This window comes from Odontomachus brunneus, unplaced genomic scaffold (genome assembly GCF_010583005.1).
Source record: "Odontomachus brunneus isolate Ranch 3 - 2012 unplaced genomic scaffold, Obru_v1 Obru_scaffold_022, whole genome shotgun sequence".
Taxonomy (NCBI): Eukaryota; Metazoa; Arthropoda; class Insecta; order Hymenoptera; family Formicidae; genus Odontomachus; species Odontomachus brunneus.
This window is the reverse complement of record NW_022639472.1, coordinates 2,499,132-2,514,577: the sequence shown is the minus strand read 5'-3', so window position 1 is coordinate 2,514,577 and position 15,446 is coordinate 2,499,132. Positions and strand designations below refer to the sequence as shown.

Genomic DNA, 15,446 nt, shown 5'->3' with positions numbered 1-15,446 from the left:
TTCTTACTTATATATATGAAACTATGTATGAAAAAATAATTTTGTTAATTTGATTGTTCGTTCTGACTGAATACTAATAATATATAATAAAAAATATTAATATTGTAATATTCTATGAAAAAATAATTGTATTAATTTGACTATATTCGTTTTAATTAATGATTAATTTTGTTCAACGCTATATATAATCTCATTTTAACATTAATCTTATTTTTAAAATATTAACAATAAAGATATTCTTCAAACAAGAATATTCCCTTTTTCTGTATATACAATAAAATACAGTAATTTTAGTCAGATATTTGAGTCGCAACAAACAATAATCTTAGTTATATTTATATATGGTCCAAAATTTTCTTGTGTTATTTTTACTACAATATTTTCTCCATGTACGTTATAATGTAAACACACTGAAGAAAAAATACTTGAAAATTATCTGTAGGATATCAAGTTTATTTACAAAAATAGACTTCACATTTCGCAGAAGTAAATTTCCAAGTATTTTTTCTCAGTATGTGTGTGCCTCGAACTAAATAACGTGATGAAACTTATGAGTGAACGGCGAAATAAAATCGATCATTAGAGAAGAATAGAAAACAATAAAAAACAAAAATATGCAAATCATATCTTTATTATGATAGAAACTTAATAAAGAGAAAAAAATTATACGAAAGTGTACGACACCACATATCGAGAGATAAATGCGTTTTTTCGTCATTCGCCAGATCACGGAAGTGCGATGGAGAATCGACGAGAACGACGAAATCGTTGATGTAACGGACGTGGTTTGACGTAAAGAAGAAGCGCGACGATTGTCCGCCGCTTGAGTAAAATTGCGGAGACACGGGAAATCGATCAGGCGATCTCTCGCAGAGATATATAAAACGAGTTAACGGACTAACTAACTAACTTAACGCATATAATACTAAATATATAACTTTCAAGCGAATCGCTTCAATACGTGTCACGTGATCCGTATATTCTTTGTCGAGACTGCGGTCATCTCAGCGGAAGGATATCGGATCAGGTTGCACAACTTGAGTTAATACGATATACGGGCCGGAAGTACCGGGTTTAGCAAATTGTTTCGCCGATTTTCGTATTAGATGTCATTTGAATGTGTGTCACATCGCGTGCCCGTTCTTTACAATTCTTGTGATCGAGCGACAACGTGTGTTAACGACAAGTTGTCGCTTCGCAATACGCAATCTCGAAAGTAAATATCTAAGAAGATTACTTGTTTAAAATAATTCGGCGAAAAATATTTCTGACTGAATCAGTAAAAGGAGTGCATTAATCGACAATCAATGAGTATTCACTCATTTCCACTTACTGTTCTATCTCACCGACCAGTGCAAGTAAAATTTCACTGCCAATCTCTGTATATTGAGAAAAAAAATTTGACAATTTATTTGTGGTACACAGGGTGGACCATCTTAATCAATTTATTGAAATTTTTTAGAACTTTGAGACCAATATGTTTCAGACAAAAGTTGAATGGACTTTACATCCTACAGATAAATTTACAAAATTACAAAATAAATTATAAAATATTTTTTTCTCAGTGTAATACACAAATGTGTCATACGCAGTTTCAATTTTTATAGATTAACGGCTTCCATACACCTTGCATGCAATAACATTATCTGTGTTTGCAAACTGCATCAATGCACAGGAACACATTCGCTGCTATCAATTGATCCTTTTAGCGAGATTCTACCGATAACAGTACTGTATTTCTAACTGAACTACTAGCTATAAATATACGGAGAGAACGTTATAATTTCTTTTCAATTTTACTATGTTTTTAGTAATGCAGAAATAGACTGCAATATAGTAAGGTCTATTTTGTTAAGGAACGTAGTAAATTTCACTAGAAACATAGTAAATTTTTTTTTCCATTAGAAACATTTCAGTTCCTAAAATATAAGTTAGCACATATCAAACGAAAGGATAATTAATTACGACAGAATGTCAGTCTGTCTTTAATTATAAAATTCTATAGTAATTTTTATTAAAAAATTCTCTCCGTATATAGTCATTTCAGTGAAAAATACACTGATTGCACTTTAGAAAGTGTAATTAAAGATAATCAAAGAGAGTATTATTATATAAAGAGAGTATTATAATACAAAGAGAGTATTATTATTCGATTCTCTCTCTCTCTCTCTCTCTCTCTCTCAACTTAGTTTTGCTAAACCCGTTTCCGTGCACGCGTTACAAAACAGCTCGCGCGGAATTATAATGGTCGGTTAACTTAACTCTTCATGTAGTAACGAAGCATGACTAAACGGCACTATCGTCACAACGGATCGACGTGGTGAACTTGCGAAACCGATGTTCCCTCGGATGAGTCGGGAGACGATGAATTCGTACAGCGAAACGTCGAACGTACGGCTGCCGAAACGGCACGGCGAAAAACGACGAACAACGCGGGCGTTCGCCCGCGATGAATAATCTCGTTAATTACATCAATGTCTATTCGACTATCTATCGTTACGCGAAACGGAATTTACGGGAAACCCCGTGTTAAACGTCTCGAGTGTGAAGAGGGACGTGATTCGGAACGTGTCAGTATGACGTATTTTGCATTCATGCTCGAATCGCTTAGCAACAGGTTACAGGTCGTGCGATCGATCCGGATCGACCGTAGAGATAGCGATTTTGACAGCGCATTTTGATACCAGCGGCGTCTTCCGAAGAACCTTTCTCACCTTCAAAACTGAGACGTTACGCTTCGAAAGTCGGTGATACGATCGCTTCTGATCTTTATTTTTCGCAACGTGAAAAATTGTATTTATTTCAAGGATCGCTCGAATTGTGCGCTTGGAATTTCAGCGATTGATTTTCCTTTTTTTGTTTCGTGTATAGATACTCTCTTAAAGCGAATCAGTAAAAATATTTTCGATTGAATCACTGAAAGGACCATCTCGCCGATAATCAGTGAGTAATCGCTGGTTGTCCGTGGAAACACTTTATTGCTCCACCCTATGTCTTGATTTGTCTGATTTTGAGCAATGGAAGTAAGATGCAAAATCTGCAGTGCACAAATTCGTTATACGCTGAATTCAGCTTTCTACACTCGCGATGATGGAATTAACGGCATTCGTGCAATTTGCATGGCGATGGCGCTGTCCGCGTTTGCAAACTGCATCGATAACAGTCGCTACTATCGACTGATCCTTTCACTGAATGCAGCGCTACACTTGTAACTGGATTATCAGTCACAAATATTGCACTTGAGTGAAGAATGAAACTGATTGTACTTTAGAGAGTAAGCGCATGTGAGAGACAGCGTCTTGAATCGTATTCTCAAAGAGACACCCCGTACAATTCACGCGTACTTTATATTCCTGAACATATATCGGTGCTTCGAGAAAATATCGCGGGCTAATCAAACACGCGGGCCAGCGCGCGTAGGGAAAACACACAGTTCGTTTAATCGCAAATTTCCCGGCGGTAAAATGTGCGTCTCGCGGCGACGGGGAGGATCTCGAATATTGCCCCGGCTGCGACTTTCCGCGAACTTGTTCGCGCGCTGTTGTCGAGTTCGAGCATGAATAAACACGCGGAACCGTCGCGGAACCAGCGCGCGTAAGGTTTATAAATATTAACAGCCCAAGTTCAGTTAGCACGCGCTGTGCCAACCGCGTCTACTCGCACGGTGCACAGAGTCGTCCTGAGTTGAATTTTTGCGCGTCGACCCTACGGCGACGGGGATTGTCACCGTTGACGAGTGTTGTTTTCGCCGAGTTTCCGCTCCGAATCGATACAAGGGCGCTCCAAGGGCCGAAGGACGCCTCCTTTCGACGTGCCTCCTCTCGATACACGTGCGGTAGACACGGTGTGTACGACGGACACCTGGCCCGCCGATGGAGGGATGGAGAACATGCCGGGGTACTGTTTGTTACGTGAGTGGATGGGTGTGTGTAGATTGTGTGTGTATGTGTGTATGTGTGTATACAACGGGGGATCAATATGGCCAAAGTGGCACGAGTCATGACCACCGTTTTAACGGCCGATTGGAGCAAGGGAAAGTTTATTGTATACTCGCGTGTCGTATGGCTGCCGTTTCCAGTCACGGCGGTGAGTTGGTTGGTTTGCTTGTTGTGCGGTGAAGCCGATTTCTCTTTCTCGTTCACCGCGCCCCCACGACGACGACATCACGTCGATCGACTCTTAATGATGATCTCGACGCATCGCGCTCGTTTGTGAACTTACGGCGGCGGATCGTCTTTCCCTCACGGCGAAACGTATCGACTTCTGAACACCCATAAAAATGTAATCTCACTCTCGGTGGAATCCCCTTATGCTGCGGCTTCAAGAGGATTCTTCTAAAACCAAACCGAAGAATGCTCCGAACGCTCGGAGAAAAAGAAAGAATCCTAGTTGCAAGGTGTTGTTTTTTCTGTAATCCCGTATTCTAAGCGAAAATCCTTGTCGGGGGAGGAGTATTTCCCTTCTAATGAAGAGGAACAACATAGTACTGAGAATACTTTCTTGTTGGTTTTAGAAGAATTCTCCTGAGGCTGTGTATACATGGTGTCCCAGACTCTCCTCCGCAATTTTTGTGGGAACGGATTGAGGTGAACATAAAAGTCCCATACCGTTTTGCGATATTCGCAATAAATCTCGAGATATTAATTAAGAAAGATTGGTAAACGATCACGCGCGATTGATGAGCTACAGTGGCGCCGTCTATTATTGCATACTTATACTTTCAAAACAAAAAAGTCACTCTACCATTTTGCAAATAACCATATAGATTTTTAGATATTAATTAAAGAAGATTTATGCATTATCGCGTACAATCATGTAACAATTTTCTTTTATTGATAACTAAAAATCTACGCGTTTATTCTGATTGATAAAGAGTTTTTTTTGTTCAATTTGATCTAATGTACAGCACACATCGCCACTACATCGCTCATCTATCATATCGTGTGTGATCATTCACCAATCTTATTTAATTAATATCTCGACTATTAATACGAATATTACAAAACGGTATAGAACTTTTGTGTCCACCTCAATCCGTTTTACGTTCCTACAGAAATTGCGGAGAGTCTAGGACACCCTGTATAAGAAGATTGCCGAGATTATTTCTTTTTTTGGATGAACGAGGCATTAAAAATTATGAAGGAATGGGGAATAACGAATGGGGAAGCGTAGGGTTTCATCGGTACAGTCCGAGCGAGGGGACAGAAGTAATCGGGACGCACTCGAATCGACTGAAGATGAGCACGTGAAAAACGGTCGTTCTGTTTCGCGTATCATCTCGCGCTCGGTTTGCGCTACAGTCGGGCAAAATGGAAGTGCGGTTAACCACGATTAGGGACGACAGTGGATGTCGAACATGCGATCGGCCGTTGTGGCGTCTCGAGAGGGATCGAATCGCGAGCAGCAGGCAACGCGAATGAGACCCCAGTGTTTGTCCCGGGAGTATCGATTCTCCGTGGAGTATTCGTGAGTGCCGTTTTGAGTGTCACTCTCGTGATCGCTCTCGTTGACTCGTCGCCTCCAAAACCGGATAGCTTCTGGCACAAGTCCTGGCTCCGATTTGAGAATATCCGCTTTATACGGCAGAATCGCTCAATTAATCTCGCTGTTCTTCTATCGGAGTGGCTCAAATCGGCAATTCCAAAGTGGAGAATCTAATTATCGGAAATATTAATGAAAAATATACTGCTGCGCTCTCTCTCTCTCTCTTTCTCTCCATCTTTGTACACGATATTTTATATCCGCGCGCTTGAATAATTCACGGAAAACTCGAAGCGAATGCCTTCGCGTCTCGCGATTCTCAAAATGAAGAAGGAAGAGGGAGAGATAGGGGGAGGGGAAGAAACGCGAAATTTTGATTTTTCGTAACGAAGTAAATACGTTTCGCAGACGGTAACGTCCGGATGAAACAACGAGACGTTCCCTTTGACGTGATGAAGACAAACGTTACATCGGATGCTCCGTGACGATATACTGCGACACTCTCTCAGTCGAAAAATTCCGCTGCCGGACGCTCGCGTTGCGCAACGACCAGTATCCCCTCGTCGACGTCGTCTGGTAGTGAGAGAAATTGACTTTAATTTATAGAAAAAAATGCGCAACGGAACAAGTTTGCTTCTCTATTCGTGAATCTGTTGAAATTGTAAGCCCGGTTGTGCACAAAGTTTCAGTTTGTGCAACTGAATAGAGGGAGAGAACAAAAGAAAATTTAGTGACGAGAAATTATATCTCTGCCACTATACAACCGAAAAAATTTGTCTGAACGTTTAACTCTATTAAAACTTTGTTACAATAACAAAGAGTAATTGATCGAGTAAAAGCCTCCTGCTAGAATTTTTTTGTTCACTGAGAGAAGAATACTCGAAGATTTATTTGTGACACAAAGCTTGTTTCTGAAAAATAAAGTTGATGTTTGCGAAATAAACTCTTATCCCACAAATAAATCTTCAAGTATTTTCTTCTTACATGTATACAGCCGAGTTCTTCATCCCCATTCTTATCAGGCAGTGAAAAATTCAGTTACACCAGCAAAACTGTTTCTTCATGTATCATTCGTCCACTTCGAGTGATTGGGGATTTGACACTGAAAAAATTATTTTTGTGTTTGGAACTAATATCTGATACATGCGATTCGGTTGGCACATTATTATGTTTTTGTCTCAAATACAAAAAAGGCCAATAAGAATGTGCTAAGGAAAGAGACACGCGTAAAAATTCAATATTAAAAATTTTAAATGTTAAGACCCGTTTGTGTATTATGAGCACAATTATAAATATTATAAATATTATAAGTATGAGCACCGCTTTATACAATATTATTACAAATATTTCCGTCAGCATTTGGACCCTTTTCAATATAAAAACCGCTAAATATCGACAATCTCACATGATGATCAGAACAAGAACAAACTACGGGGATGAAGATCATGACCTACCTCATCTCATAAAATTTCAATGCTACTGTTGGATATCGAATTGGTAAAAATTATCACAATTACAATTGTCCTACAATGCAGTACCAAATATATGTTGCATTCGTTTTTCTGTTAAGAAGCAACGTTGTCAGCGCATTGCTTTTATCGGTCTTTTTTATATCTGAGATTTGTAATCACAGAGCTTTATTTGCATTCTTTTACTTGTATCACGTGGGATATATTAGTCAGACGGCAAAAGCGGCAATTAAATTTTTTTATTGTAATTACCAAATGATTCGCTTGGTCTCACATTAACTAGATTTTAGCCCGATGATACCACATTTCGACAACAGAATTTTTTTTTCAGTGTATTTGTGGGTTAGAGACTCGGCTGTAGGAAAGATACTTGTAGAAGATTTCTGTTCAGTCAATTGCTCTCAGTGATCTCAACCAAGTTCTCATACAGCTGAATGTTCAGATGATTGTTTTTCTCGCAACAACGGATATATTATTACTCGGTTTTGTGAGAGAAATGCGAGTTTCTCGCCTGGTTCAGTCAGCCCAACTGAAACTTTCTCTCCGTGTGATCGCGCAAGAAATTGTTTCCACCGTCTTCCCGAGAGTGATATTGCTCGCGCACGAAGCGCGCGATGCGCAACAATGGACTACTCTCGGGGGGACAATCAATTTCTCTCATTACCCGACGAATCGGGCGTTAATCGATTGGACGGTACCGTAGGAACAGGACGGCGGTCGTTGCGCCTCGCCGGGTGACCCGCAGGCGAATTTGCAAGCCGGAGGATCCGAAAGCGCGTCACGCGAACGCTGCGTTGTTATCGCTGCGTCGTCGTTCTCCCGATGGATCGCGGAGGATCACAGGAAGATCGCATCCGATCGTTTAACGTCGTTAGCCCCGGTCGGGTAGCAAAGAAGAAGATCCTTCGCGTCCTTCTCCTCTTCTCCATTGCCCCTGTCCAGGAGGATCCGCTCGCCGGATGATAAGCTCCGCGTCGAAACCTCGTTGACTCGATCAACGCAGCCGGTTAGCATCTACGAAGACGAGATGCTACACTGCCGTGGGGGCTCGCGATTGTCAATGCCACTTCGCCTTTTGCGCGAATATGTCCGCGCGCAGGTTCTGCGCGAAGCAGATCCCCAATATCTGAAAACAGCGAGAGAGAAACAGCTGGTTATTTTCTTCGCGAGTTCGTCCACCACAGCCGTCCACCACGAAGCGAATCGATCGTCGTATTTTCACAGAATATTCGCACTCATGTGTGTATCTTCTCTCCTTTTTTTTCTTTTCGTTTTTCTCTGCGCGACGGGCAACTTGTGAATTTTTCCCGCTGCTGCATATAAGACGGCAGTCGTGTATTTTTTCGATTTATGGCGAAATAATTGAATGCATTTTTCATTATGCCCGTCGTGTCGTATTTCGGATACTTATTTTGCTTCGGATAATTGACTCGTGAATGAAAAATGAGCGCGACACGAAGTCTGTGGAAATGCGAGCAGTGCGATGCTACTCAGGGCGTTGTATAGAAATTTATACAGAAAAGAGGCAGTAGTACACATCGAGAGCGCTGATGCAATTGGAAATAAGCGAGTCTCGATTTGCATCCGTTTGTCTTGCGTTATCTGGCAGTCTCATTACTCATGCTTAGTGTCAATGCACGTTACGCACGCTGGGACAAGACGTCCGTAACTCCGTAAATAATTGTTATACACGATATGTATACATATACATAATACGCAATTAGACACGTGTGTATCTATTGGCATGTATCTATATCGGGGGAACACTCGGATAATTAATTAGATAATTCATCACACCGAGATGCAATTAATAGATGCAGTTAATAAGATCTATCGTAAGATACACAACGAACAATATCAACATGCCTTCTTCGTACCTACTACATGACACACACACACACACACACACACACACACACACACACTGTACAACGGGGGAGGGGGAGTTTGCGTTGTAAATAAGCTCTAATTTAGAGTCCTTTAATGAAATTCAGAGGGTTCAATATATTACACTGATAAACGCACTTGCATCGCCTGCGCTACACGTATTACTATGTATCTCACATCTACTTTACATCTTTCCGCGTGTAACCCCCGCTACGAATGAAGTAACAGTCAATGTACATAGCTATAGAATACAGGCTGAAGTTCCTCTCTTTCTCTCTCACCTTATTTCCTCAGGGAGGAGGGGAGCACGCACAACGCCTCTATAACGTTCCCGCAGTGGTCCGCATCGACGAATGCATTACGAGAAACGCGCTAAAATCTCATTTTAACACTTTGAATCGATGACGCCAATCTTAGTCAAGCGCGTCGCGGCAGAATATATCTGAATCGCAAATTGTAAATTACACAAGTCGCGCCAAGACTCCGAGTTTCCTTTCCCCCGTTACCGAGACGAATTTTAAGAGGACCGCAATTACCGAACGATGTAAAACACGCCGAGCTATTTAAATCTCGGAATAGAATAGCTCGGAAATTTTCCAAGAGGATTCTCCGCCGCGTCTCGTGACGTTTCAACCGCGGGCGCTCCTGTTACTCGTTTTCAACACTCCCCTAAAAAAACATCATCTTACTTTCAAAGGATATCCTCTTATATATGGCCTCAAGAGGATTCTTTTAAAAGCAAAAGGAAAATATTCTAAGCACAATATTCTTAACAAGTTCACTTTCTTAAAGTGAATCAGCAAAAATGCACTGAGAGAATAAATCAAGGTACATAGAAACAAATATTACGCGTGATATTTTCTCCGATGTTTATTTGAAATAAAAAAAATTTAGCTATAATGCAAAAATATATATTTCTGTGAAATTATATACCTAAGTGTAATGATCAATTGTAGGCGAGGAAACTGTCATTTTAAGCTTTGAATATCATTATGCTGAGTGAAACGTGGCAAGAGGTAGTATCATGAAGTTAACTTCATGAAGTTAACATTTATTATTTAGACAATGTAATAAGTACATGAAAACGTAACGTTGTTCGATAACTGGTCAATTTAAGGGGAGCTCTCTTGCGTGAACTAGCAAATTTAAGAATAGTATCACTTGATAATAAATCCCTTGAACGCGTCTTGAAAATATATACCTAGTGAGTAAACTCCTTGAAGTTAGAGAAGAATTTTATCTTTTATTTACAGTATAAATTTCGTCCTTAACAGAAATTTCTTCTAGCAAGAACGTATTCTGCTAAAAGTAAACATATCCCTCTCAATACAAAAGGAAAAAATATATCCAATTAATAGTTCACTTCAATAGAAGAGAAGTACTTTTTTTGGTGCGAATTTTCAGTTAGAATATGAGATTACAGATAATATTTTGTAACTAGAGTTTTTTTTGCGTGTTAGAATATTTTCCTGTTGGTTTCAAAGAAATTCTCTTGAGGCCACATGAAAGGATATCCGCTAAGAAGATTATGCATTTTTTGGATGAATCTTTGACAAGAAGAAAATCTCTATGTCAGCGTCATTTCTATCATAAAATTCTGCAAATTTTCGCCGCAAATATTTCCATTCTAGCGACTTTACCAATTATGTACCTTTTCCCTAGCGTAAACTCGTGAAAAATGAAGAACGTGAAAAAAAGCTCACTATTTACATTGTTCGAGAAGTTACATGATCGTCGAGTTCACGTGGAATTTTCCAATTTTCACGTTTCCACTTTTGAGAAAAAGTTACATAATCGCTGCCCCGAGCTCGCGACGAACGTTATTATTTAGCCGTGCCGGGCATTAGACGCGGCGGATTCAAAGTGTTAGTCGCTTTGGTAGATTTCCGCGGTGCTCGCCGAGGGTCTTTCGATGCGTGTTGAAGGTCGAACCTTTCTTACACTTACACTAATGCGTCTCTCACCGACACGTACCTGAGTAAACGCCGTACCGACCGCGCCGCTGGCAATCGCAAGGAGATTTCGCTCCATCCATTCCTCGCCGGCCTGTATGCAACCTTTTTCGTAAATCACTTTGGCGACCTCAAAGCTCTGAAAAAAGAAAGGAGACGGCTGGCTACTCGGCTTACCGTGGTACACGCCCTTCGCGATAGGATTACGATCACGGTCGTTAGTCCGGGACAATTTGGTGAACGATCGGTGCAGAGTCAGTTTTGTTCCATAAAGGTTTTCCCGTGGAGAAAGTGAAAGGATCTAACAGTGCGGAGTTGGCTCATTTATGTAACCCCGCGCCGTTTTTACCGTCGATCGCGCGTCAATCGGCTGCTACCTCGGCGCGCGTTGTCGCAATCCGTTTGGTCGCGAGACACGCGCATTTCGCCATTTCGCGCGCGTTGCCGCAATAATCGGGACTTGATCCTTCGAACACGCGCCGTATGGTATCTCGTGGGTCGTTACGACAGCTTCGCTCGCGGTGTTTCCGCGATAAAAGAGGAATGAAGACGTATGGCATTCATCACGAACGTATTGCGACATCAGCGACGAGTCAGCCCTCCGCTTCGAAGATCAACCGCATGCTCCTCCGAAGGACGTCACGAAACGATAAAGTCCGGACTCGCCGTCGTCGCGAAATGCTGCCGACGAAGAACGTACGAAAGGTCGGACCATCTTTGCCTTTACATCCCACCGACCGAGATCAGCCGCAAGACCGTCGCTGCTCCGTGTTAAGTGAAAACTCAATAAGGCGCCTCTCTCGTTCGGTCGCCACGTTTCCTCTCCGTTCTCCGTAATTCCGTTGCCACTGCACCGCGTGGGCTATACCGTGTTATTCAGCTCTCTCGAAAAAGAAAGAGAGGGAAAGAGAAAGACAGTATGTTTCGTATGTCACAAGAGTGACGTCCACGAGGAAACGATATTATCCCGCATTGGCTCTCTCCCTCTCTCTTCATCTCTCTTTCTCTCACCGTCATTTTCTCGACCCGGACAATAAATTCCGCCGCTTAAATCTTCGAGCAGGGGAGATTCTCCCTCCGGCCGGTAACTTCAATTTCCACTCATATAAAGGTAGAGACCTAATTTATGGGGACGGTGCTCGCGCGAGGGGAGGAGCGGATCATAAAACGGGGATCCAGAGGAAGGAGCGAAAACTCCGCGACCGGAGGGAACCGCTGGAAGCAAAAGGGAACGAGGGGGCCACGTACGTGCCCGGAGAGATATACGGGTACAGAGTAGGACGAAGGAGTATACGGAAGGACGCGGCATGTGTGTGGGATGTTATTTGGAGGAGAGGACGGCGGAAGGTCGAGGGTTACACGGGGTCTCTGAGTAACAAGCCCACTCTGTTACGCCATGCCTGGCGCGTTTACCCTGAAGGAGCCTTTAAAGTAACCGTGCCGGGCTCTTCCAGTGCCGGCTACTTCATTTGCACCTTGTTCCGTCCGACTCGACTTTTCCGACCTTCTCTTTCTGTCCTTCTTTCTCTCTCTTTCTTTTCTCTCTCTCTCTCTCTCTCTTTCTCTCTCTTTCTCTCTCTCTCTCTCTCTCTCTCTCTCTCTCTCGTCTGTCTCTCTTTCTTCTTTCCTTCTTTCCCCCTATTCGTCTCACGATACGCGGCGATATTGTGCGAGCCCCTCATTAGCGGGGCGTTAGACGCTCTAATTACTTAAGAGTTTTCGCCCCGATGTAGCGAGCTGATTCCCTTCGCGCCCCTCTTCCTCCATCGCGTCGAAGGATTTCGCGCGCGGGAAACTCTGCTAATTTATTCCGGCTGTTCGACGTTGCGCTAATACGGCGAAGCGACCGACGACGGCGACGAGGACGACGATATCGGGCGGTACTCGTGGAGGGTAAAGGATTCTAGGCGAGAGAACGGAAGAACGAGGGTCCGCCGTGTGTACGCAACGTGACTTCGGTTAAGCGCGATTAATTGAGGCCGGGACGCGGAGTTGCGCGCGTGGCGAGAATTCTCCTCGGCACTGGGGAGGAAAGATTAATTGAACGCTGGAGAAAGTCCACCGCGAAAGACGTACGTCGGGCGTCATGTGAGCGCCTCGGCGCTCGCCTTAGATTCGAGGTTCACCAGGAATTTCCGATCCTATGCACATCCACCCGCTTCCGCTTTTGCGCGCTATCAACCGTGCGCTGCAATTATCGTACACGCAGAAAAATAGCGTTTTACTCTGCTGAGAAAAGCGGTTACTTAGTTGACTTTCTTTCTTTTGAGTAATGGATAGAGTTCCTCGAGTCAAAGTTAGGACTTTGTTCATCATTTGTAAGAAGGAAATGTGCGAATGAGTGAGTGAGGGAAGCTGATGCGTCATTTCAGTCTTGGAGTTTCTCTTTTATTCCTGCTCGTTTCCCTCGTATTCCCATTCACATCTGCCTTAAAAATGGCTGAATAATGCAGACTCATCAGGAATCATTATGCTTCGTTTTAACTCTGACTAAAGGAATTTATAGTAATGAGTAGCTTTGACAAAAAATGTTTTCTCTTCACAGTTTACATAAGATATTTTCTTTTAATAGTTTTAAAATATACTCATTCCAAATTTTAAATACGTTTCTTTTCAGTTATGGTTTATAGTGAGAGCAAACCGGATTTTTGTCTTAATTTAATATTCTTGAGCAAAATACTAATAGAATTCGAAGTGTATTTCCAATAAATTTGATACTTGTGATGAATTTATGATAGATTTGCGGATATATAAACTTGTGAAACATTTGAAACAAGTAATATTTGCTCGAATGCAGTATGCATTTTTCTGTGCGCCTTTAAGGAAAGCGGAAGATGAGAGGCGTGGGGAGAGTATAATCAGGAATTATCGCTTTCTAGTGCATTTACGCGCGATTTTTCGTCGCGACGCGTTTCCGCGCTGTTATCAAAACCTTATCGAAAAATTATCGCGTTAAAAAGTTACTGGCGATCGTGCGGATCTCCTCAAGGTAGTAGCCTCTCTCGCGAGTGTTTTTCTCCTTTTTCTTTTCTATCCTTTTTTTTTTCATTGCTGGACAGCGTACGGCGATAGCAGCCTCCCTATTTTGGTGGCACCATAATCTGCCGTATTAGCATAGATAGCATCGCAATTCTAGCGGTACAATCGCGCGCGCTAGTATAGATAAGCGTGCGATTATAGCGCGGCATAATCCCGGACTCTAGCGCGCTAGTATAATCCCGTGATTTTAGCGTAATATGATCCCGCGCCTCCATAGCCGACTCGGCCTGCTCGTAATTCCGGCGTCGCGTAATCGCGCATGCGACGTTACCTTATATAGCCGCGATACAGTACGTGAAGTCTAGAGCATACATCCGAGTCTACGTGGGCGATCGTACAGGAATATAATATATCGCGACGGTGCGAGTTGGTGAATACCGCGGAAACACATTTTCTTAAATCGACGAATCGATATGTTAGCCTAGGGAGCGAGAGAGTGATAGAGAGAAACAGGAGGGAGAGAGAGAGAGGGAGCCGGTTAATTTCGTAGATACATATTGACGCACCGACAGTGACGGTAATCGCAATCCAATTGCAAATGTAATTATAAATTTCCCGATAATTTTCGATTAAATGTGTCAATTAATGTGATATTAATGCACGCCGGCTCGCCGGCCGATATGTCAACGATACGCAATTTTGTCGCGCGTAATTGGACGCGAACGTTGTCGAAATAACAGTAAAACTCGTTGGCCGCAAAATTGAAATTTGAATAATTACCGTAGAATTAATAGAAAACTGCATTACAAGAGAGAGAGAGAGAGGGGGAGAACGGAGAGAGCGAGTGAGGGAGACAGGGACTCGCATTTATGATGCGCAAACTGGTTCTTCGGACATTTGTTGTGCGCATCGGAGGAAGAAAGTATAATCGCCCGGCCGTCAGGATTATACAGTGAGCTGGCAGTAATTTAGCGTACTGATTACGAGACAGGAAAAAACTCGTATTATTGCATCGCGTGCCACGTTCATATGAGCGCTTTTATACAATACTTATACGTTGCTCGTGCGCTTATGACTTACACTCCCATCTTCATTAATGTGTATAATATGTCCAACTACGCGAGGAGTAGCTGTCGAGAGGGAAAAAACAACAAAGAAACGCAGCTACTTATAAACGTAGCTACTTATCGAATGAAATCATCGTGTGCGTGACGCGATTAACGATACTTCTTCAAAATTCTGCATAAACACACGAAGAGAATTTCATGATACAAGATAATATAGAATTTTGTAAATATAGAGTTTTGTAAAATTTTGCGTTAGAATAGATCGACATTTAGCAGTAATGGACTGTTCTTTTGTTTAATATATGCTATTAAAATATTTACCATATTTCTAACGAAATTTATTATGTTCCTAAAAAATATAACTGACAGTCTACTCCAGGACTATTCAAAACATACAGTAAAACTGAAGAGATTTTATGTGAGAAAAGAAAACTTTAATATCCTTCTCGTAGAAATATCGTTTAACTTCAAAAAGAAGAAAAAAGAGAACTGAATTTTTTATTTATTCTACAATATCAATTAATTATTTCCTCAGATTTTGCGAGATGTATCAGCTGGGAGATATAGTTTCTGCATGATTAGAGAGAGAGAGAGAGAGAGAGAGAGAGAGA

At 42.0% G+C, this 15,446-nt stretch overlaps 1 protein-coding gene across 6 annotated transcripts in view; it reads right to left on the bottom strand.

Annotated features, from left to right (window-relative positions):
- Positions 1-613: 613 nt before the first annotated feature.
- Positions 614-15,446, bottom strand: part of LOC116842193 (tetraspanin-5) — a 236,504-nt gene continuing 221,671 nt past the window's right edge. For 4 of the 6 annotated variants that reach the window (XM_032811006.1, XM_032811008.1, XM_032811007.1 and 1 more), the window contains 2 exons: positions 10,812-10,928; positions 614-8,076 (listed from right to left, as the gene is read on the bottom strand). In XM_032811006.1, coding sequence (XP_032666897.1) covers positions 8,008-8,076; positions 10,812-10,928 — 186 coding nt within the window. In that variant the 3' untranslated portion in view covers positions 614-8,007. The remainder of the gene's footprint in view (positions 8,077-10,811; positions 10,929-15,446) is intronic. The other 2 variants (XM_032811009.1, XM_032811011.1) reach the window with 1 other exon arrangement.